At 39.3% G+C, this 25,128-nt stretch overlaps 1 protein-coding gene across 6 annotated transcripts in view; it reads right to left on the minus strand.

The window, feature by feature from the left end:
• The window catches only part of Sorcs1 (sortilin related VPS10 domain containing receptor 1), a 503,533-nt gene that overhangs the window by 67,780 nt on the left and 410,625 nt on the right, over window positions 1–25,128 (minus strand). For all 6 annotated transcript variants that reach the window (XM_034507532.2, XM_076924054.1, XM_076924083.1 and 3 more), the window contains exons 11-17: window positions 21,242–21,344; window positions 20,911–20,987; window positions 18,830–18,921; window positions 16,223–16,330; window positions 14,663–14,780; window positions 13,255–13,385; window positions 9,660–9,773 (exon numbers count right to left, since the gene is read on the minus strand). In XM_034507532.2, coding sequence (XP_034363423.1) covers window positions 9,660–9,773; window positions 13,255–13,385; window positions 14,663–14,780; window positions 16,223–16,330; window positions 18,830–18,921; window positions 20,911–20,987; window positions 21,242–21,344 — 743 coding nt within the window. The remainder of the gene's footprint in view (window positions 1–9,659; window positions 9,774–13,254; window positions 13,386–14,662; window positions 14,781–16,222; window positions 16,331–18,829; window positions 18,922–20,910; window positions 20,988–21,241; window positions 21,345–25,128) is intronic.

Consider the following 25,128-nt stretch of genomic DNA (forward strand, 5'->3'; position numbering starts at 1 on the left):
GGGGATCTCCAAACCCTTGCATTAGCACTAAAATCACTGTCCATTGGGGTGCCTCATTGTCCTGTCTGAGGATTTTGAATGCCAGTCCATTTTAGGTGTTTAGGAGAATAGGCTGGCTTCAGAGAGAGATGGTAGGGAGGGAGAAGGGAGGGAGGATATGTGAGAAAGATGGTGGGGGGGGGAGAGAGAGAGAGAAAGAGAGAGAGAGAAAGAGAGAGAGAGAGAGAGAGAGAGAGAGAGAGAGAGAGAGAGAGAGAGAGAAGCAAACACACTTGAGTGCAGGCATTGGAAAATGGTAGCATTCTCTTATCAACAAAGATATTAAGAAATTGATGGGCAAAACCTTCTGTGATAATTGTGCATCCTGGTGAGTTTAATTGCATCAAAGCTGCCTGCGTGTTTCTGCAGCAAAGCTCAGTGTACATGGGAGGTGGTCAGGCTTTTTAATCACTTAGTATCTAAGCACACCTGGCCTTGGCAAGCAGCTATAGAAGCCTGGACACTCCATCACCACTGGCATCATCAGACAGAGCCCTCCTTTTGTTTGCTGCAGTTCTAGCCAATCATCACTTCAGGCTTTCCCTAATCCCGTAGCCACAGGACTCTGCTTAAATCCAACGCACGAATTGGTCCCCCTGGGAATCTGCCACAGAGAAGCCTGTTGGCGAGTTTTTTTTTAAAGCACTCATTAAAATCCATTCTGAAACCATTTTATTTCTTGGATGAAAATGGTATCACATTAGCCCCACCAGACCTGTCCCTGAAATTTAGAAGAAAATTGTGCAGAAATACAGAGTTAATTTACTCAAGTAAGCACACACCTGCTTTTTGCATCACACAACGTTTCTATTTCCATCTCTGCAGCTGTCCCTGGGTCTGAGTTACATAAATGAATAATGCATTTAATATGTTATTAAATGGGGCTGCTACCTCCATAATAACAAGGCAACTTATGATTATGTTGGACCTGAGGTCTGGATATTACAGGGATGCATTTGGTTGGTAAAGCATTCTTCAATCTGCCAGGAAGAAAAGTGCTTTGTAATGACAAGGGAGTCTTTTCACAATTACTGCAAAGGAACCATTCTGTAAATGCGCCTTTGATATTGCCCGTGGCTCATCAGTAGACAGGGCCTTATTACTTCAACAGCCCAGGTTCAGCTTGTCTTCTGTCCCATTTTGAGGCCTCCCTAACCTTCTCCATTTTACCGATACTTTCTTTGGCTTTGTTTTCTTTGCTGCCTGTCAATCTTTAAAAAAAAAAAAAAAAAAAAGTCCATATATTTTCTTTGTTAAACTAAAACTAGAAAGAAACATTAAAAGCTACCCTATTCTGTGATTTTTTTTATTTAATATTTGCCCTCTGAGAGTTTGGGATGCTATTATTGGGACACAAAGTTTATGGCCATTCACGCTACAATAAGATGGCATTACTGCCTAATGCTGGCAGACCTCAAAGTCTTCATTTTTAAAATTTACTTTTAACTGATAGAAAACTGAATACTTATGGAAATAATCTTATGCTTTGATCGGTGTAGATACGGTAGAAAGATAATCATGTAATTTCTATGTCCAGTATTTCATCAGCATATTTAATCTTTTGTGGCAAGAATATTAAAGCTGAGAATCTTCTTTTCAATGTTTACATCCATCAAAAAAAATGTTACTTTCACCTTGATTCAGGGTAGTATTTATACCCACTGAATTGAAGTGACTGAGGAGATACAGACCTAGCTGCATAAGGTGTTATGAAGAAATGGCAGCTATGTGTTTGGTCCTAAACAAACCTTTGGAACCTTCCTGCAAGGCTCAAAGAACACTGTGGAAGAGGGAAACAATGTAAGGGCTAGAGATGGAGAGGACTTCAAAATGCTGTCGCCATCAAAATGCATCCACTGCATCACTAATTGATGCTAGTGCAGAGGCCCGCACAGACTTGGGCCCTACAACACTCAGGTATGCGTGGAAGAGGGACAGTGAGGACCCTAGGTCTCACTGATGAGCTAACCACTCCTGATAGATTTGGGGTCACAGAAAGCACCTTTGCTTTCCTACTGAGGGTCCAATAGGCTCTAAAGAACTGGTCTAGTTCCAACTCTATGATCAGTCAGAAAGATGGGCCTAGTTAAACGAAATGGGTCACAAATAATAAAACATAACCCATTAATTGGAGGGGGGACTTTTAGAGGTGGTGAGGGAGGGTTGGTAGGTATGGTTAAAAAAAAGAGAAGGCAAAAGGAGAGAGTATGTAATATATATGTGTGTGCAAAATTGTCAAAGAACAAAATAAATAAAAACTTATTTCAAGTATATTTTATATATAGTGTGTGTTATCACTATGGTCAACATGAAATAGTATACTATCACTATAACTATTTTTTCTAGACTATTTAAAGCTTTGGGTCATTTGATTGACATTTGCTTCTTAGCTAGCCATCTGTCTCTTGTTCTCCCAGCCTCTGGCAAATACGTTTTGCTCTCAGTTGTTATGAAATCAAGTTTTTCTAAGGCCACGTGTGAAGGAGATCACATAGTGTTTGTGTTTCGGTGCCTGAATTACTGCACTTGCCATAATATACTCTAGCTCCAGCTTTTTTTAAAAAAAAAAATAGGGTTTCACTCTCTTGAGAGAATTGATAGTTTCTATGTAGGCCACATTTTGCTAACTAATTCATCTATTGGTGAGTCCTTAGCTTGTTTCTATCTACATTTTCATCAGTTGTGACTTCAACTTAAACATCCATGAGAACGTTTTCCCTACAGTACTCATGATGCCCTGGTCCCATTTTTGTGTATCTCCAAATTATTTGGGGAAACTTTTATAATTTGTGAGGGTCCATAACCTGGCCCTAGAAAGTTCTAGTCTGAGAACTTGAGAGATCTGTTTGTTTTCATTCAAAATTTCTCTGGTGATATTTATTGGGCCATGGCTGAAACTCTTGTTTTAAAACTAAATGGGTGAGTTTAAATTAAAGATCTCAAAGACATAAATGTAGAAATTTTAATTGCCCTCTCTAAATATTTAGCATCTTTGCCTCTGATATAGAGATAATTACAGAATATTTTGGTAAAGTTCTGAAAGGATTATATAAATAAGAAGTCATATTTTTAAAAGTCTTAGCACAGAGGCAGGGAAGATTGCTTGGTGGGTAAGAATATTTCCTACAAGTGCAAAGACCTGAATCAGAATCTTAAGCACTTGTGTAAAAGACAGGCATGAGATCTTCCTACTCAATCTGCTACCCCACTGACTGGGGCTCCCAGACCGCTGGATCTGAGAGCTGCTTACAGCTGGACTAGCGGTAATGATGTGATTCCAGTTCAGTGCAGACCCTGTGCCAATGCAAAAGGGAAGACAGCATTAGAAGGGGGATGCACAGTGTGTTGCTCTGGCCTCCAAGTGTCTTTACATGAGTAGATGCACTTGCACAATGATGTACAGGTGACACACATTAACACAGAGAGAGAGAAAGAGAGAGAGAGAGAGGGGAAGGAAGGGAGGGGAGAGAGAGAAAGTGAGAGAGCTATAGCAATACGGTTTTGGTACTTAAGAAATAAAAATTAAAATTTTATATATTAAATATTAGTTTTTTTAAATGGAAACCCTTAAGATCAAATCTAATCATGTCTATAATTCTATAAACCATTAAATGCATCTATTCAAGTTATTTCAAATCAATCAATCAGTCAATCAATTAATCAATCATTCAGTCAATTAAGTTGAGGTTTAGAGTAAAGGTTCATTATCTGACCTCTCCTTGGTTTTCTAGCCCCAGCTCTTTCTGCTGTACAGATCGCTTCTCATGCATGGCAGTGGGAGAGCTGCATGGCTCCTTTCCCTGTACTGTTCACTTAGAGCAGGATGCTCTCTCCTCCTGTCATAATGCAATCCGTCCTTGAAACTTCCACGTCATGGGTTCCTGTGAACTTCATTTCTTTCACAGTACTTCTCCCATGTAAGGACCAAGGTAGAACTACAGCTCTAAGTCCTCTTGTCTCCCAGGTGGGCCATGCTGTCACTGAACTATGATGCACGACAATGCCACACACAATGAGAAAATCAAACACTTCTAATTATTGTATTGTACTTTGTGCCTTTGCTGGCGAGGGAAAACCTGTTTTGTTAGGGTGACTCTAGACTTATTGCAGCAGGGAAAAGAGCCAGCATTAGGAACAGAAAAGTGAATGGATGCTAGAGCTGAAAAGCATGTATGAAGAAGGCTTGAAGTATTCCCGGACCTTAGGAGGGTAGGTATATAGTAGGAAAATAGCAATGTACACATGTTCAAGTCTGTCTGTCGATGGAAGGATCTGCATAATCACAACGCATTTGCATCAGAGAGCTGCAGCTCCGGTAGAATCACTTAGTCACCATAGCTGAAGTTATTCATTTAACCCCCACATGCAGAGATACTGCTGGGAGACAGTCAGGTGGGCGCCTGGACTCTGTCTCTGTAAATGTGATATGTACTCAGTCTCTGGAAGGCAGACTCTTTTGGCAGCTATTGTCAGTAGGCATACGCAACCAAAAAAGGAGGCCATTTATGCTTTAACAGGAAGTAATGTGGCAAGGCTTTATCAATAGTGGGCATCTGCCCACAGTTAACAGTGATCATACAGAGCAGCTGTAACATCTCTGTTCAGAAAGAATGAGCTTCCCTGGATGACTAACCAGGTTTCTTAGGTTGTTGTTTATTTCTTTGTTTTTTTTTTTTTCAGTGTGGCGACTCTTGGGGCTTTTCCCTCACACTAAGTATTCAGACAGGAATTGAGGGCTTGAGATGTGCCATAGGTGGATCGAGCTAATTTTACTTTGTATTAAACCAGATAGAAGCACAACTCAATTTGAATGGTGAATGCACACAGCTTCATTTTGAAGACGGATTTGATGAAATAGTACATATGGTCACACTTAACTAAATAGCTTACTGGAAACAGTCTTGAGTGGAGCTCCCCGAATCCACCATCTGAGTCAATTTGTACAACCAAATCTCATAATGTTTTCCTTCCCCTGGAGCATCAACAGATCAAGAAATCTTACTTCTGAATTATCTCAACCAGTTAAGGACATGCCAGTGATGAAGGCATCCTTAAACAGCTACTACAGTAACTTTGCTTTGGATAACATGGAGAGGAAAGATAGATTACAGAGTTGTTCAGGGTCACACAATGAAGAACTAGCAATGCCAGAGTGCCACAGCACCTGTCTGGGAATCTCTAATCCCAGCATGATTGATGTGAATGGGAGCAAAAATGTGAAGGACTGGGGCTCCACAACAGTCACGTGCATCTTATCCATTTCCCAAGTGCTATACCATCCCATGAAAAGATGGAACACCTTATCCAAGAGACCACTTCCTAGCAGGTAACAATTATTTTGTATCCCCTGAGAAACTACAGGAGTCCTGGCTCTAAAACAGCTACATGGGCTCCTGCAGTGATCTGTCTGTAAATAATGCAAGTGATTTCCTTTCTGTGGACTTTCAACACATGCAGCAATTTTAAAGCTAATTATTCTCCTTGATGCACACTGGCAAATCTCACAGAGTATAGATCAGACAGACCATCAGGATTCCCCACAGGTCATCTGGAATAGTCAGGTGAGAAGTCATATTCCCCTACAGTGAGACTGGGGACAGACATTACATGGCAATGGTAGATTTCTCAAGGTCTGTGTCTGTGGCTAGTGGAGAGAGGGTTATATTTATAAACACCATGTTTTTAAAATATCACTGTATATGGTAATAATATGGAAGATATTCCTTTACTTAATGTATATGTGATATCTTATTGATGGACCCACTAAATATTTTAATATAGATACTTAGGTTATTTTAAGTGAACATCTTGAAAAAATAGCCCTATTAAATATTAAGCAACTAACCATGAACAACATGCTTGAACACTACATGAGGAATTAAAGGCTTCTGTAAAGAAACTCCTGTGTACAGAGATTTCAACACACATTCTTTTGAATATGGCTAGAAATACGTTCAACTTAATTACAAGAAGAAGTCTGTCCCTTAAGAAAGCTGCCTTGTTTTCATAGAATAAACTGACCCCATATCTCCACTGTAATATAAAATAGCAATGTCCTGGTTAATTTAGCAACTTAAATTTGCAGTTTGCTCCCTGTTTCCAAGCAGTTAAAATTCAACATATAAGTATAACCAAATAAGCTTGTGTAGTAACAGCTTGAGATATATAAAGCCATTGCTGGATGGAAAAAAAGTGGAAGGGGGCAAGCAGGGGAGGCCTTAGGGCTACCTGCTTATCTTCATATAATAAAAACAGAAAAGGATGTGACTCTCTTTTTATTTGAGGCAAAGGAACTTGTTCGATAATCAGGCAAGCTAATTGTCTGGCCTAGTCCAGGTAGAGGAGTAGACACAGCTTCTGGTTTACAGTGAGTGGTATAATTTATAGATGAGAAACTGGGAAGTAGATTAACTATGTCATTGGCAACGAGACAGCAAGTGGCTTTTAAAGGTCATGTATGCCTAGACTAAACATTCACAATAAAAAAAAATAGTTTTTTCTTTCTCTTTAAATCCCCTACTTTAGAGTGTGATCTGTGCCTTGCAAAGTAATGACTCTCTCTTGAGGTTTAGGCTATATGTTCTCAATATAGCACCACATTGAGTCACAAGCTAAATACAAATAGGAAATTTCCATGGGTAAGAAACAGAGGCACAAAGAAACAAGCCACATGCTCAAAATTGACAGGAAATAGCAGGACACATCACTTTTGAACTAAATGAAAGTTCTTAGCACAAAAGCTCGCAATATCCAAGATACAACTCACAGACCACAAGAAGCTCATGAACAAGAAAGACTAAAGTGTGGGTGCTTTGGTCCTTCTTAGAAGGAGTAACAAAATACTCATGGGAGCAAATATGGAGACAACTCATGGGACAAAAACTGAAGGAGGGGTTGTCTGGAGACTGTTCCACCTGGGTATCCATGCCTTGTACAGTCACCAAAGACAGACGCTGATGTGGATACCAAGAAGTGCATGCTGACAGGAGCTTGATATAGCTGTCTCCTTAGAGGTCTGCCAGAGCCTGAAATATACAGAGGAGGATGCTCACAGCTAAATATTGATCTGATCATGGGGTTCCCAATGGATGAGTGAGAGAGAAGACTGAAGGAGCTGAAAGGGTTTGCAGTCCCATGGGGAGAGCAACAATACCAAACAACCAGAGCTCTCAGGTTCTAAACCACCAGCCTGGGAGCACATAGGGAGGGACCCATGGCTCCAGCTGTATAAGTAGGGGAGGATGGCCTTGTTGGTCATAGGTGGGAGAGGAGGACCTTGGTCCAGTGAAGGCTGAATGCCTCAGTGTGGGGGAATTCGTGGGTGGGGAGGTGGGAGTGGGAGAGTGGGTGGGGGCACATCCTTATAGAATCAGGAGGAGGGGAGATGGGATAGGGAGTTCCTGGGTGGGGGGGGATGGGGAAAGGGAATCACATCTGAAATATAAGTAAAATATACAATTTAAAAAAAAAGAAAAGAAAGTTCTTCAACTACATTCCACTCTTAGTTCGTCTGGGGAGAAAATCTGGTTCATCCTCTTTGCTTGGATTCTGGCTGGGATAATATATAAGAGTTATGAGATCAAAAAGAGAAGGATACAGAGCAGAAAGATGCTGACAGGTGCCTCCATCTGTGAATGTCAGAAATCCTGACATCAGTGAACCAAGAAAAGATGGAGGACACCTAGGTGCTGTTTTCAGTCATTTACTTCTTATTGCAACTGTCTTTTCTAAATCCTGGCCATCAACTACTGAAGATATTGTGAGGCCCTTCACCTCTGCACAGTCAAGCTGATAAGAAAAATGTTAGTATCTCCTCAAAATAACATTTTAATTGGGCATAATAATAACCTATGCTGAAAATTTTCATTCTGGTCAAGTGGGTGAACCTAGAAACACTGCTATATACCAAGACACATATGCTGAGTCCAAAAGCTGAGCGTTTATATAGCAAAGCATTTACAAATAAACAAATTAAGGAACCCAGACTTTGATGCACGCTTCTGGATGTACTCTCAGAGGTGCAGGGCTCTGTGGTTAGTTCACTAACCTTCACTGTGATTAACCTTTAGCTAGAAGACCTCACTATGTTCACCTTCTGCCTGTATCTCTGCAACATACTCTGGAACCTGACGAAACTTGAGATAGTGGAGTGTCTAGGAAGCAAGCAAGCACACCCTCTCAGGCTAATTTTATGGTCCTGACCCCTTTGCATTTCATCCTGTTCCACCTTGGCAATGCATAGACAAGGGTTAAAGGTACCACTGGATTGAGTCCCAACTTGGTTTCTTAATTCTAAAGGCTTCTAAACAACAGTATGACTTTGTCCTCCACACACTTGTAGCCCTTGCCAACAGGGTCAGTCTTTTTGTTCATTGGATATGAATTGATCTTTTTCAACTTCCCTTCCATTTCAGTTTCTCTGTGCAGAATCCACTGGGTTTTCAAGAGGATGGGAGTTACTTAAGATGACTCTTTAGTTTGCAGGACTTCCCAGCAGTATGTGAGCAGAAACTGCTGTTTTCATCTTTGTGAGAGAAAAATAGGCAATGCTTGATACATGAGCCTAAGAAGAGACCATTGGCTGAATGTAATTTCCTCTATAATCTAAAAGAAACACTTTCAATTAACAAAGGAAACCCTAATTATCTAGGAGTGTTTTTAACAACAAGGCATGTGGTAGAGAATGTTAATTATAGCTTTGTTTATAGTGGCATGAAAAAGAATCAGAATAACCCAAATATCCATGAAAAAGGATAATTAAATCATCCTACATTATTTAAAAGAACAAAATATAAAAGGGATGAAAGCAGCCTGATCTATTCGGACCTGTAAAGATACATAAGATATATTTTTAAGTGAAAGGGCAAATTAAAGAAGAACACAGCTAATAGCAAATCATATAACAATAGTATTTCAAACTGATTTTATAAATTTTTCTTGGAGCAATTAATTGTTGTAAAAAGGCAAAGAAGTGTTTGGAAGCTTACACAACACAGAGATCAGAGTTGTGTGGAAAATGGGTCCAGTACTGGAGTGATGAACTAAATTGGACATTTAAACATATAAAACATACCTGTATATTTCTTTTGAAATTAACCATGTGAGCCAAAAAGCTTAAATGTCTGTGCTGGAGAGATAGCATACTATACAACCGTGAGGAAGTACCAGACTTCAGATTTTCGGGACATACGTAAAAAGCTAGGCAGAGTGGCACTGTAAATCCTTGAGGCAGATAAATCCCTAAAGTTCATTGGCCCACGAGTATCAATGTAATGATGAGTTCTATATTTGGGGGAGATCGTGTCTCAGAATATTCCATCGAGAAACAATTGAGAAAGACATCTGAATTCAACCCCTGGCCTCCAAAGGACTGTACCCCTGTAACCTGCACATACACACATACTTTCCCCTCTGTCTCTCTCACACACATACACACACATAAACACACGTGCTAAATGTTTAATGGCCACAATATAGTGACAAGAAACAACATTCTATCAAAAATATATTGTGTTACAAGAAAAAAAGTCCAGTGTATGATCAAAAAGAACTATGTCAGTGTGGCCCTTGCTCATCATCATCAAAGGTTAGCCATGAAGCCTACTACCACAGAAACTTACCCAGTGCTGTTGAGGTAACTCTGTCCCAAGCTGCAGTCTTTTGACAGTGAGGATGGGTTGAACCAAAATGCTGGCAGGCATTGTCCATTACTGTGTCTCTCATAGCCATAGTCACTGTTAGGGAAATACCCAAGATGATACATTTACCAGGGGTCCAACTTATTCAGAACTATTTCATAGTAATTAACAACCAACTTATAATCAGTCAATAAAATAAGCATTTCCTAAAACATCTTCTAAAAATTAAAATTTGTCTCTATATTATCTATTACCCATGAAAATATGATATGGAACCAACATTCTCATTTAAATGCCTTCAAGATAGAGGAGTGGCTTTGGTCTCGTGTAATGAGCGAGAGTAATTAGTAACGTGGCTGTGTCAGGAGCTTGAGTCTTAGTGAAAACAGCCACATGTCGTATGGTCCTCATTACCAGTGATGTCTTTGGGATGTTCTTCCAAAACATCTGGCTGTAACAAGTAGAGCAGAGCCAGGTTTCTCTGCGTACGAGCCATATGGTTTGGAGTTACAGCCAAAAAGAAAATGCCCTTCAGGAGTATCTCAAGCACTTCCCCAAGGAAAAGTTTTGTCCTGAGCAGTTTGTACTGCCTGTTCGTAACAACAGCCTTAAATCTTGCCACAGCGTTGAAAATGCTTATTTTTCCTCTCAGTCTCTATTCAAACTTGCTTCCAACGACCTCTGATATCCTTGGCTTCTGGAAGGTAAAACTGGGCACAGAAAGGGACAACAAATTGTACCTCCACATGCACAGACAAATCACAGGCAGCAATGGGCAAGCATTAGTATAAATTGGCCCATCTTTGTAATAGAGGTGAGATGCTGGCACATTGTGGACATGGAAGGAGAAATAGACTCAGCCTCAGGGGTCTGTCATCAGACAGCTGGAACTGCAAATTCTGTATATACCCTTTGGATTAGGGCCTGGTTCAACCCAGCATGAGTAGGAAGACTACAGAATAGCACTCCCAGAATTGCCCAGTGTTCACTTAAAAAAAAAAAATACCCTACAAAAGCTGGAGAATGACACGGTGTCACTTGGGAAATATCCAGGGAGCCTGGCTAACAAGAAACATCCAATGGGCATCTTTCATTATGCTCTTATCAGGTAAGATTATAGAAAATCCAGCCTCTCAAGGAAGCCCAACAAGCACATGGTGAGCCTTCCAAAATATTTTCATCACCATTTGAGCAAGAAACCATAGAGTAGCACAACTTAAGACTCATATTCTACTCCTTACAGCGCTGTTCAGCTCATGGGACTGGTAACAGACTCCAGTCACCAGCGGAATTCAAGGATCTAAACAAGACAGACATGGGGAAGAATAGGGACAGAAGCTTAGTTTATCTCCTTATCTTACATTGTTTTTGAACAAAACCAAAATATTGGCTTAAGTTAAAATGTTTTAGGAAGAAATATTCAAAGAGAAAAATGTTTTCGTGAAAAAGGCAGAATTTGGGGGTATCTCACCCTACATTTTCTCTTACATTTCCTTCTAGAGGATATTTTTGCTCTGTATGAAGAATGGCTACTTCACAGTGCCATAGTTCTTCTAGTAATGTAACATACCAACAATTTACTTTGTAAATTCTCATTTAGTATAGCAAATGATCAAGATTAGGCTTCAGAAAGAGGGATGTGATGGATGACTTAAAACCTCAAGGTAGCCTAAACCACCAACCAAATAGTACACATGGAGGGACCCATGGCTCCAGCCCATATGTAGCAGAGGATGGCCACTTAGGTATCACTGGGAGGAGAGGCCTTTGGTCCTATGAAGGCTCAATGCCTTGGGGTAGGGAAATGTCAGGGTGGGGAGGCAAGAGTGGGTGGGTGGGTCAGGGAAACACCCTCATATCAGCAAGGGGAAGGGGATAGGAAAGGGGGTCTGAGGGAGAAAACCAAGAAAGGGGATAACATTTGAGTCTAAACCACCAGCCTAGGAGCACATAGAAGAGACCCATGGCTCCAGCTCTGTATGTAGGGGAGGATGGCATTGTCAGGCATAGGTAGGAGAGGAAGTCCTTGGTCTAGTGAAGGCTGGATGCCACAGTGTGGGGGAATTCATGGGTGGTGAGGTGGGAGTGGGCGGGTGGGTGGGGACACATCCTGATAGAAACAGGAAGAGGAGGGATAGGATAGGGGGTTTCTGGGTGAGAGGGAAATGAGAAAGAAGATCACATCTGAACATCTGAAATGTAAATAAAATATTCAATAAAAAGAAAAAAAACATTTGAAATGTAAATAAAGAAAATATCCAATTAAAAAAATCTCAAGGTAGGTATTCCTATGAGTGTCTTCCTGGATTTCAGTCCCAAGTGCAGGGTCGAGATAAAATAGTTTTGTTGTTTCGGTTACGTATCTTTGAGAGAAGGGCAGATTGGGGAAGTTTCTGTAGAACTCCCTTGGGTTCCATTATTACTGAAACTCTGATACACACTCTATAAGCACAAAGAGCTAAAATGCTGGCTCTTGGTCTTTCTTGCTCACCAACAAGAGTAAGCAATGTTGGGTTACTTGTTCGACAACTGGCAGGCTTTCTTAACACCACTAATTTAGAGAACAGCTCTAATGGTCTACCCTTAGAGAAGAATAACTTTGCAATGGTCTGAGATGCATGTGTAGACTGTGTCTCACGTAGGTCACTCGCATTTTTATGACACTATACATGTGACCTGTTATAGTCACGCAGCAAAAAATTACAATGGTAAGAATGAATAATATAAATATGGTTCAAGTTTTAAGTTCTTAACATTTACATAAATATATATTAATTGCTTCCTATTCTGAAATAGATTTTAAAAAAGAGGGAAAGAACAAAAAAAGTGTGATGGACTAATTATAGTCTTCTTAAATATTTTTTCAATTTCACCTGCACATTAAACACTACCCAAGAATAAGAGAAGAAGGGAAGAGTATCATTGGCACCTCAATATAGATTTTTCCTTAGTACACTTCTGGAAGAACTCTAGTGCTTACTGAATTTAGTTGAAACCTCCTCTTGTCTCTTCTGCCTCTCGAGGTTAAACTAGCTCTCTAACCATTCAGTTCAAAGAGTCAAATTGAGTCCACTCTTGCAAAGAGTTTTTAAATGTCAGCCAGTGCTCTCATAAACAGCCGACCACCACAGACTGGAAATTTTCACAGACAAAGGATTTATGCCTTTTGAGGTTATTATGCCTACCAAGGATGCTCAATACTAGAAAGATTTTATGTGACACATAAACATATTTGCTTTCTGAGAACTCTAATTAGTGTTTTCCATGATGCTATCTAAAGAAGCCTGAGATAGATCTGGCTTCTCCATTTTTCTAAGAATCCCTAATCCGTATGAAAATAACTGCCAACCATCTTGTAAGCCCTTTGAAATATAGATAAGAAACCAGCTTTCTTTTGAAAGACACACTCACATAGTTGATAAAAACCATGATGTTGCCAAGAGAGAATTTTATTAAAATATAAGGTCTATTACTTCACACTATGTTTGTTACCACTTTCTCAAACTGAAGCTTTTACTGAGGGCTTCATAGATGTCACATTGCTGAACAGTTCTGTTGGGTAACTATGGAAGCTCACCAGTCAAAATCTGCCTCTGTACACACACAAGGCTCAGACTCCATTGCTCCCGCATACTTTCCCTGCATACACTTCCGCTCAGACTTCCGCTTCTTATATATCCTCTTGGCTCCCATGATGCATGCTTCCCCCTGGGAGGCGGCAAATATGCAAAATCAAGCACACAGATTAGACTTCTCCTACTGCAGTGGAGTTTGGGGAGATATTCACAAACTTTAATATCAATTCACGCTATTAGTATTTCCCTCTTGATGGCTCATAAGAAGTATGAACACAGAAGCAGCCCCAAGAAACAATGTATGTTTTTCTACTACTACCTTTAACTTTTTATATATTAAGCATATCTTTCTTAATCAATGTGTTAGGCATAGTGTGACGAAGGACACGTAGGAATGTAAGCTAGCCAGCAACCAATGAGTTGCCTCCTAATCTATGATGGTTAAGTTTAGTTTTCCTATTATAAAGGATTTACAGCTGGTCATTTATGAGCACATGAAAGAAGAGTATTGCAAAGAAACACAAAACCCATTTAATCTCACTTTGTTATGTTTCTTTCTGCATAATTTTATAGCACCGCTTCTATGAGCACCTATCAGACAAGCAAGAAAGCTAAGTTCAGTCTTTTTCTAAGAAATGAATAGAAGTTTTGAGTGTTACGATGCACAGGCATGGCAGAGAGAAACAGGGCAGTGGTGTGAGCGAGCATCCCATTGTTGAGCCTCTGAATCGAGTGGCTGCTCCTTGCTGATGTTGTACCCGCTCTCAGATATAGCACCTTTGAGATTGTGAAAAAAAACTAGAGCAGAGTTTTTTAAATATATTATCCCCAACTTTACTAAAGAGGCATCTTTGTTTTAAGTGGCTTCGCTTCACATCACGTATACATACACTGGCAAGTCAGAGTATGGAGTGTAAGACGTTTCACTGCCTGAATATAGTCATGGCCTCTTAGAGGGTACATCTACCGTATCCTGTGAATCGACTGAAGGACTATTCTGGCATTGCGTGCTCAGCATCAGTTGACTATTTTATGCCTTATCTCTGTTTGCACTGCTCGTTGAAACTGAAGAACCGTCCCTCACTCGGCCTGTATCACGCGCCCTATGCCGCACTCAGGCACATGATGTTTGTCTCTCAGTACTGAGCTTGTATTTCATTTTGAGGTATAAATCTAACTGAAGCACATTTGAATTTTTATCTTCTTACATCCTTGCATTAACAAAAGAGAAACAGAAGTAACTTCGCAACAGAATATAAGTGTCGTGTTTGCTTATGCTGAAAGATATAAAACGTGGAAGAATAAAATGGACATTGTGAAATTGAGAACTCCAGTTCGTAAATCTTTAAGTAGTCACTTTTCCATAACACTCCTAAACCCAGGGTTTAGTACTATTTCTCTAACTCTTACCTGGCTATGTAGCTGCCAGGGTCTGTAGTCTTCTTCGGCACAGCGTCGATCAAAAATGGACTTGTAATCCACTTTGACCAGCTGCCATTCGGAACGGTGACTAAAGTGTCCAAACACTCTACAAGGTTTACAGTGGTAGATGGTCATGATCATAAAGACAACAACAGTACTAACAGCAGCTTGCACTACTGTCTGCTGTGAAGATGCTATGCTACTATCCACATCACACGGTCTCATCTTCTAAAAGTTCAGCACATTTATGAAGACAATGCTCGCACTGACTGCACTCTACAGGTGGATAAATTGAGGCTCAAAGAATTTTTGGTTGTTTTTCCAACACAAAATAACAAAATCATGTCACTAGCAATTGATAAAGCCAGATATCAGAGCATTTGATTCAAAGCAACAGAATGGTTTAGAAAATGACTGAAGAAATAACCACAAAGACTGTATCCTAGGTGGTCCATATATTAATATATTTGTTAATATATTTGGTCCCATGGCTTACATATTCTTTATCTTCTCATCAGGTTCTACAGAAAGTGGACCATAGAACCAAGTAATTACTACTGCTCTTATTTTGTGACTCCTGCTCCAGTGCAGATTTATTCAGTCATGTAGAATTTATTCACTAGACATAAATGTGGATGAAGGCTACAAATAACCTTTCAGATCACCTTTCTGTGAGGCAAACAGTATTTTGAAAATATAAAAATTGAATAAAAGCAAGCTACAGAGTAAGCTTCTAATCTAGGTGTGCTTGCATTGTACAAAGTGAATGTGTACAAAGATTTTTCTTGCCTTTTCTCAGTGTTAAGTGAGGAGACTGAAGTGTGTAGCAATTGTTCACTTTGACTTTGAAATTTTTACTGGTTTCTGGATCAAGTACTATAAAATTACCATCCCAGGTTTTCTGTGGCCATTCTACTAAGAGAAGTGAATATCACAGTTTCTTTCGTATTGCAAACTCCAAGTTTTGAAACCCATGGTCAGTTGAGACATTAATCAAGTCTCTTGTGAATTCATAATCATTGCTTTTCAGACAAGAGTGACTGTAAATTCAGTTTTGCAAAGCCAATTTCTCTCACAGTTGCTTTAACATGCCTCATAGTTTGTACAGCAGAAAGTCAGAGGAAAATAAAATGCCATGGTCTGAAAGGTCTAGAATTTTCTACATATCCAGTTTGTACATTATTATTACATTACATTATATATATATATATATATATATATATATATATTTTTTATATATATATATAATATAATGATATATATATATATGTATAGAGAGAGAGAGAGAGAGAGAGAGAGAGAGAGAGAGAGAGAGAGAGAAAGAGAGAGTATACTAAGATCACAGCCTTTTTTCTACCATTCTTTAGCCTAGGCCTTCAAAAATGGCTCCCATTCTTTTTCTTCTTTGCTAGAGGTTCTTGAGTTAGGATGTATTAACATTGCTAACAACTTCCAAACTAACAGTAACAAATCCTACAGGCCTAGCTGCAAAATGCTTCTCTATGTTTGCTATGTCTCAGTAAGAAAGTATCACCCCATAACACTTACGTCATGATTAGTGTCTCTTCTCCAGGCTCCCCCAGAACTCCATCCACAAAAAGTGGAATGGATGTAAAACTGTATTTGCTCCAAGATCTCCCTTCATCAAAACTCAACCTAGTGTCAGAACAATTGAACAGTCATCAAATCTCAAAAGGAAAAGATGTTATCTCTGGATAAGGAAAGATGTTAGTTACCACTGAGAAAATAATAACAGATTGAAACTTCATTACAAATAAGTATACTTGATTATATCAAAAGCCATGAATAGTAGTACTTAAGAATCAATGACCAGATACGCTGAGGTAAAAATAAAGGAGATCTATGTGAATTAGGAATAATCTAATGATAAAAAATAATTTAAATCATTTTAAGTTCTTATACCTCATGAGATTTTCTCCAAGTCTATAATATCTTATTGGCAGTACTGGGCAAAGATTGTCTTACAGGTTGGACAAAATTGAACCAACCCATCTCTAAGTGATCAACTTATAAACTTGCAAAGTCCCACTTACATTATATGACTCCTGGTTGACCTCACTGAATGGAAGAACAGGCTGCTGGGGGCAAGAGAAGTCTGCATTTCTGGTGGTCTGTTGTACTATAAATACCTGTGTTCTTTTCAAAATCCACATGATAAAAATTAAATCACTAGGCCTTCAGTGTATAAGCAGGGCTGCCCCTGACATCTCCTCCCTTCTCTAAGTATAGAAGGGCGGTAGTGATTTTAATCTTGCCAAGGTGGGGATATAGGCCTGACCTCCCGTAATTAAAGGGGACCTTGTAATGGCTCTGGTTCTCCTGTCATTGTCCAGTGAGGCATGAGGGCCATACCCATCCCAATATCTTTTTCCTGGAGAGGGGATACTTTTGACATCAACCCCTATGCAGTCAGGCTTGTGCCTCAGGGAACCCAGAAACATATTTTTAACTTTTATTTATATTCCCTTGCAGTGCTTAGCCTCTCTGCCTAAGCAAGAATTCAGATAGCAAGTAAGAGAGAGTTCTGAGTGGCCCCTCTCTGCTTGGTCTAGGGGCAGAAGTCCTCTCTTTTAGGTTGGGTGGAGATGGGATTTGGAAACACCCTGGATAGAGTAACAACCTCATCTTGAGTCTTGTGATCCTCCATAGCTAACTTATGATAATGTATCTGAATAGATTTTGCTATCAGATTATCTATTTGTTGTTTTACAAAGTTAGTCAGCCTATTTAAGGCCCAATCAGCAATAGGCCTGACATACATGCCTGCTAACACAAAGTCTTGGGTCTCTGGAAAAACACTGAAACAGATGGCTATAAGCTATTGTAAATAGGCAGTTTTTGTGGAAATTTACCAGCCTGAGTAGTCATAGACCTTGTAAATAGGCAGCCTTGGTGGATGGTACCAACTTAGATAAGGGCAAGTGAATCATAGGCAGAGTCATAGTGACCTGACCCCTGAACCTTCACCCAGCTGATACCCTGTTCTGAAAGATATCTGTACTCCCCCTGAACACCTATGCTCCTGTGTCATCCCCTTCCCCACATCCTGCATTTTTGTGTTTATAACCCCTGTGTTAAAAAGTAAAAATTATGATTTGATAAAAAAAAAATTAAATCACTATGTCATTAGAAAATGGATGCTTTGAGAGAAGTGAGAGCAAGAGTAGCGTCTCCAGGAGTGGAACTGTTGTCTTATAGAAAAAGTCTTGGACTGCCTGTCCTTTTTACCTTGTGGAAACACAGCAACAAGGAACTATTTAGGAATCTGAAAGAGGCTCCTCAGCAGACATGGACTTGGTTCGCACTTTTACCTTGTGCTTTTAGCTCCCAAACCTATGAAATACATTTCTGTTGTTCAAGAGTTACTTTGTTCATGGTGTTTGGAGCAGCCTGAGTACCTACTGAGACAGCTAAACAGGAGGGTATGCTTCACTCTGTCTTTCTCTGTATATACTTTTCCTCAACATCTGCCTTTGTTCATCTTTTGTAGTTTTTTCCCCCTGAGGTCACTAATATAATTAAAGGTGGAAGAAAAATCAGGTTTTAAACTTTGCACAAGCTCAGTATGCCGAGGACTACTTCTCAATATGGAGGAAGACGTTTGTTGGAAAACCCTGTAGGTATTAGGCCTTGCACATCCCTCAGTATAAGACTCAGAAACAGGAGAAACAGAATAGGAGCATGAACTGCAAGTGTCTGTGTGAGATTCACAAAGGGATAGAGTCCCCAGGAGTGGAACTGTCATCTTACAGAAAAGGCCTTAGACTGTCCCTCCTTTTTACCTGTGGATACTTTTTACCTTGTAAATACTAAGCTTCATCCAATGTTGTTTGGGATGAATGACTGCAAGTACTGTTGCTACTCAGTGATTATGGTAGAGTCTGCATATGGCTCTCCAGCGACGGTACTGAAGAACTAAGGAAATACTACCGACATCATCACATTTAGAAACCATAATGCAGTTATTCTCTTAGGGGCAGAAATGCTTGTCCATCCTTCTCGTTTGCCCTAGACTTCCTCTTTTCAAAAACATAGGTCACAGTAGTCTTATTTCAATATAGTCATAGGATTCAGAGACTGGCTCCAATAAACAAAGAATCATATGCATTTTTCCTAAGGCGGAAGTGCCCTTACCAAAGATGTCGAATTGGGAGAGATGTGTGTTTCATAGCAACCAGGACTCCCCCTTGATCAAGGTACAAAATGCTGTGTTCTTCTTCAAAAATCTGCATTGGAAAAGGAGAATACACAGGCAGACATCACATCTGCACTTGGTGTTCAAGGTACACAAAGCAGTCTACATAGGAGACTAAAATACCTCTCACAGAAATAGGGTTCCCAAATCTTTAAGAAAATGGAGGCAACAAATCAATGTTTTGCTCTACTATTGATACTACATATAACAACTTTATCACTCTGCAAAATCAATCTTAAGCACCAGCAGCATATATTCATCTTTGCAATCTTATCTTTGTGGCAGTACTTACCAATTGCTATCTCTGAAGATTACGTAAGGACACTGGGAAGCTATAAGGGAGTGTACATATCTAGATGGAAGGACACTTGGAGACAGTTTAGTACAATGCCTTCATCTGCATATTAAAATTTGGACGCACACACATCCTTGGTAAAAGTAAGACTCACTGCACTGTACTGCCCTATGCAGATGTAATTGTCTAAATACCTCCAAGTTTCCACAGTTGATCAAAGAAATGTTTTCTCCTTTGATTCATAGATGTTCTTCAAAGTGACAAACAATTCTAATCAAGAAAATATTGTCAACTTTGATTACATGTATCATATTGACTCATAAGATGTGAACACAGAATTTAAAGTCAAATGGACACACTCAGTGTCTCTGAATTCTTCTATATAAAATAAATTCTGTGTTCGCAGTTAAAATTCTACAATGGAATCATTGTAAGTTATGCTATAGACCTAATTTTTCTCCCTTTATTCTTGTATGTGCCTGTGCGTGTGAATGCATGCATGCATGTGCACGTGTGTGCGTGTGTATGTATATGTGCACATGTGCGTGTGCGTGTGCGTGTGTGTGTGTGTGTGTGTGTGTGTGTGTGTAATATGCAGGAGGTCAGAAGAGGGTGTTGAACTTCTTGAAGCTGGAGTTACAGATGGTCATGAGTTTCTCGATATGGGTGCTGGGAACCAATCTTGAGCCCTTCAGAAATGCAGAAAGAAGCTTAACAACTCAGCTACCCTCTAGCCTCATTAATTCTTATTCCTAATAATGACCCTAGCCTGTAGCAGGAGAGAGTTTTATGCCTTGGTTAGTGTCAGGAAAAAGAACATGGCATCTTGACATTATTCTCCAAATGTTTCCTTACAATTGTCCATCTTCCTTTAAATCCCCAAAATTTCTTCTCTGTCATCTTTTGTCAAAATATACAAGTACCATTAAAGGTTTAAAGTTAAAGAAAGAGCACCAGGTTATCATGTCCACCTCTCCTGCGAGCAAAGTGAGCTCTCCTTTCAAGCAAAGTGAGCTTATTGTTAAGTATGATCATCTGTGCATTAGATTTCAATTTACATTGCTAGTTATTGTATGATAATTAAGCACCGGAGGCTTATTAAAACATATTTATTGAGGTGTAACAGTCATACATTAGGCTCATACCTTGTTATGATAGCTAAACCTCATTAAATGCCTGTTTTATAAGCTGTCGAAATCTAATTCTCATTCAGAAGAAAGGCAGGAAGCAGTTAAGCTAAGTACATTGGTGTAAAGTGACTCCATTTGTATTCGTTGAACATATGCATTCTGATGGTTATGACTCTGTCATTTACACATGATATTTAAACATTTCAGAACACCACCTGGGTAATGGCTATTTTTGTTTTTCTTCAAAGCAACAAGAGTTTGTGTGTATAATTCACCATGCAGTATCCAAGTTTCGGATATGATAGATTCAGTGTTTCTACTTTCATTTACACCAAAACCCCTTACAACTTTATTGCAGATGTGTTTGTGTATGGACCCTTGATGAGAAATATCTTTATGAAAATATAAAAGTATCAGCCTGCACAAATTTGGCTTGGTTCATTTCAAACTTGCATTACAAAGAGAAAAAAGAAACACATTATTCATGTCAGTATTTATATAAGATGTTATCTTCAGGTTTCTAGATTTGAAATTAGATGGACACTTATGCCATTAAATTTGAGTGGTCCAACCCAGATCCATAGTATTTTCTTACCTGCCTCCAAGTGTTCCCTGCATCTGAAGATACAAACATGCTGATGTCACTGTCTGACAACTCAGAGCCTATGTTACCTAGAAAGAGTGCATGCCATTAGTGGGAGAAACTTTCTGAAAAAGCCAAGAATGAATAACATCAGCTATATGCACTTCCTGAGATGAATCTCAACTGTAAACTTTCTGTCTAAACAGAGATTTTACGTAGACTCACCTCAGGATCAATGGTTTAGGTAGCTTTCAAAATATGCTAATTTAATTCCAAGCACAGATGTCTAGAGTTTTAAAATAAACCTGTGTACAATAGCAAGCAAAGGTAACACTCTTCTTACCTGATGCGACTATAATACTTGGGGCTGTGTCTCTGCTGGCAATGATTCCAGATGTGTAGGGATTCTCAGAGACCTTCAGATGAAGGTGTAGTGAGCAGTAAGGCTAGGAAGAACAGGACACACTGTCACATGTGCACAAAATCCAGATGGCCACCTAAAGCTCTACAGCCAGGCTCATTGCCCACAAAATCGCATCAACTTTGCCTGAACAGTAAGTTCTAAGGATGCCTACAAAGACTCTGTCTCAATATATTTTAAAGAAAAATGAAAACACACATACCAAAACAAAACAAAAAACAAACAACAACAAAACCCCAAAAGACTGAAATTCAGAACATCTAAGCTGCTGATCTGACCATCACTTACTTATCCGTTCTGTCTTCTGTCTATGAGCATCTTCCTCCCATTGTGCCCCTCATCCACCAACCAACCAATCATCATTACTGTCACAACTGTCTAGTGTCAACCATGCACATGACATTATTGAGGTTGGTTAAAAAAAAAAAAGTAAACACCTTCAATTACACTGCTAATTTACCTAAATTTTGTTTAGTGTGTTAAATATTATAATAATTGTAAATACTAGGTAGAATTCATAAATCAATTATGGACCAAAATTTGAAATTCTGCCATTACCGAGTTTTCAGAAAGGACATTAGGTATTTCTATTGATTAATAGGTAAAGAAAGTATTCTAATGCTCATAAAGATAGAAACAAAACATAACATTTTTGATGGTGAAGAGACGTGGGTCACTTCAGAATTAGGACTAGCTTCTAAGAAAAAAAAAAGTAAAGCCTGAAGCAGAGATGAGTAGATTATGTATTTATGGGATACGACAAAGACATTTGAGAGGACATTTGAAATATGAATAATATCAATAACAACAAAAAAGAAAGAATGGATTAAGAATCACAGTACCTAGGCAGGTAAGACTAAAGGAAAAATGAGACATGAAGCTATGAAACTGGCTGAGTTGACCTGGGAGGACTTGAAATGGATCCGTTGGCAGCTCAGTCATTTATACCTCAGAACATGATCCCAACACAGTAAATTCTGCATAGCATGTAGAACTGTTCTAACATCTGCAAATTGCAAATAACTGACACAGTGTAGCTCCAAGATTCTCTCCCCTTTGTTGAATATATATTAATTGTACAAACCAATGAGTCACATCATTGACATTTTCATACGCGCACACCACACACTTCCAGATTTATTCCTTCTCTTATCTTTTTCTTTGGTTTTATTCAGTATAAAAGTCATTCTTATAGACAAAACTCGGTAGTAATGCAATTTATTTGAAATGGTATTTTTGTTTGGTGGTGGTGGTGATGGTGTGTTGTCAACTGACTAGTTGCTGTTTGTATTTTGATGGTACTCCTGCCTCCAACGAGGAGCAGGAGTTTTCATGTGAACCTGCTCCCCAATTTAACTGGTCAAATAAATTCTGGGGCCTGTGATTGGGCAATAGAAGGGAAAGGTGGAGCTGGAAGTTTTAGAGAAAGAAAGAGAGGAAAGAAGAGGATGATAGAAGGGAGAGAAGATGATGGACGAAGAGGAGGTAGAAGATGAAGCAGACCCATGTAGCCTAGAGGAGCCTCAAGTAGCTAGGAATCTCATAACTGGAGAATAGAGTAATGTAATGGTATATCTGCCCAATCTAGGTGTGCAGCTTATAAATAATATAATTAAGTTGTGTGCGTGTGTATTCTTTGCACAGGAATATTGGGGTTAGAGATTTACCGATACAAATCTAATTGGTGTTTTCCTTTCATGGGACTAAAGGGAGCAGAGTGAGACTTGGGGGGTCATTGGTGTTCTACAGACCAGCCACAGGGGTAGATGGCCTGTGAAATGTGAGCAGTAGCTCCAGACATTTTCAGGGGAAAAAAACCAAAACAAAACCAAAAACAAACAAACAAACAAAAAACAAAACACACTGGTTTGGTAGGCTTAGCAAGCTAGTTGCAGGAACCAGGGCCAGATGACCATTTGTGGGGCAGATCTTAGCCAAATTTAGTGTGGATTTTTAAAACTACACATTACAGTTGTGGCTATGGGTTTTGTTTTTTTTTTTGTTTTGTTTTGTTCTGTTTTGTTGTCTTTCTGTATAGCCCTATAACACAGGGTCTCTCTGTATTGTCCTTGCTGTCATGGAACTCACTCAATAAAGCAGGCTGGCCTTAAACTTAGAGATCTGCCTGCTGCCTCTGCCTCTCCAGTGCTGGGATTAAAGGTGTGTGCCACCACCAACTGGCTTTACATGAAACTTTTAGGAATTTGTTTATCTATGCTCAGAGGACTTGACCAAATTCTCTGATAAAGATAGCACCAGCTAACCAAAAATGGATAGTATTTCATATATGAATTTTCTTTCAAATAGTCCATGTACTAAACTGTCAAACGTACAAGCTTGTATTTGAATGCTCACTTTTTTCATCTCTCAGGAAGATTATTACCTAATCTTATTGGGATGAGTTGTGGGAAACACCAGTGTATCTCAGTTATTATTTTTGGACTGCTCTGTATGTCTGGGGCAGTAAATACTCAGAGAGCTTCAGAAATGCAATGATTAAATTTGTAGAGGATGGAGTAAATGATAAAGTGAACATGAAACACAGGAATAAAAGTAGCCAGACAACCACAAAATAAAATCACTGGTTCCAATAGGGTAATATGGTCTTGACTAAATCACTGAAAATAAAGCCTTCGTGGAGCAATGCATTGCTGGGTTTGCATGATGTTTTCACATAAAGCTTAAAAAGAAAGTGTCATCTTTGTAACCTTCTGAGAAAGAAAGATCAGCCCCTGGAATAGAAAGCACGACAGCCAAACAGATAGCTTCTTTATGCCTGTCAGGAAGAGGATAGTAAGTGCTCAGTGGAACCAAGAATACTACTGTTGGACATCTGGCCTATGCTAAGACAGGATAAGTGAAGCCATCACGCCATGAGAGTTTCCCTGTGTACTGTTGTGTATATAGATTTCCCTTTGTCTGATCTACCAACATTTATTTTACTATGAGTAATGCTCAATGATCTATTCTAGGTATAGTACAATTTTATCTCACTCAGACAAACTACAAATGAGAACATGTCAAGTTCTACATTGCAACTCCCGGGGAATCTTTCATATGAATTTTAAAGAATAATAATGGCTTATAACAGCAAGAGTGCTTTTTTGTTGTATTATGGTTTTACTGAGAACAAGAGAAGTCCATGAACCTTAGTTCAGATGCCGTCAACTTTCGAGTATTGCAAGGAAGCTGTACAGCCTGGGAATTGCGCTCAGACATAGAAACTTTATGAAGGGCCATTTCGATCACTTAACAAAGTACTACAGTCGCATCCTGAGACAGCTGTTTGCGACAGTTGGAAGACTGTGAAGCTCAGTTAGCATCTGAGGCAATGATCACCTGGTATGGAAACGTATGAGAGCAAAGAGAAGAGGGCATTTTCAATCAGCTCTCTCAGAACGGCTCTCTGGCCCTGGCGTTCAGAGGGCCAAGACATTAATCTGAGAAGAAAAAGGCACCAGTTCATGCTGCAGCATTGTTTAGAAATGATCTTCTCTGTGATTTTCTTCTCTCACATTCGTAGTACTGGATTGCCCCCAGCTGGTACTTGGAGAATTTTCTGTCAATTTTTTTTTCTATTCGGTTTCTTTCATTGTATTTATCAAAGAGCAGACACCAATGTCTCAAGAAAACCAAGAGCAACGATTGCTCTTTAACATCGTTGTATCTGGACTGCTGCGTCAAAAACTATGTCAGGACAAGCTAATATAAGGGTTATTGTAAGGACCGTCACACTGTTCTGGTATGTGGAGGAAATGAAATTAGGCTGCTGAATTCTCATTGTTTTGGTCAGAAAGGGGCACTTAGTA

The sequence above is a fragment of the Arvicanthis niloticus genome, chromosome 1 (assembly GCF_011762505.2).
Source record: "Arvicanthis niloticus isolate mArvNil1 chromosome 1, mArvNil1.pat.X, whole genome shotgun sequence".
In the NCBI taxonomy this organism is placed as follows: Eukaryota; Metazoa; Chordata; class Mammalia; order Rodentia; family Muridae; genus Arvicanthis; species Arvicanthis niloticus.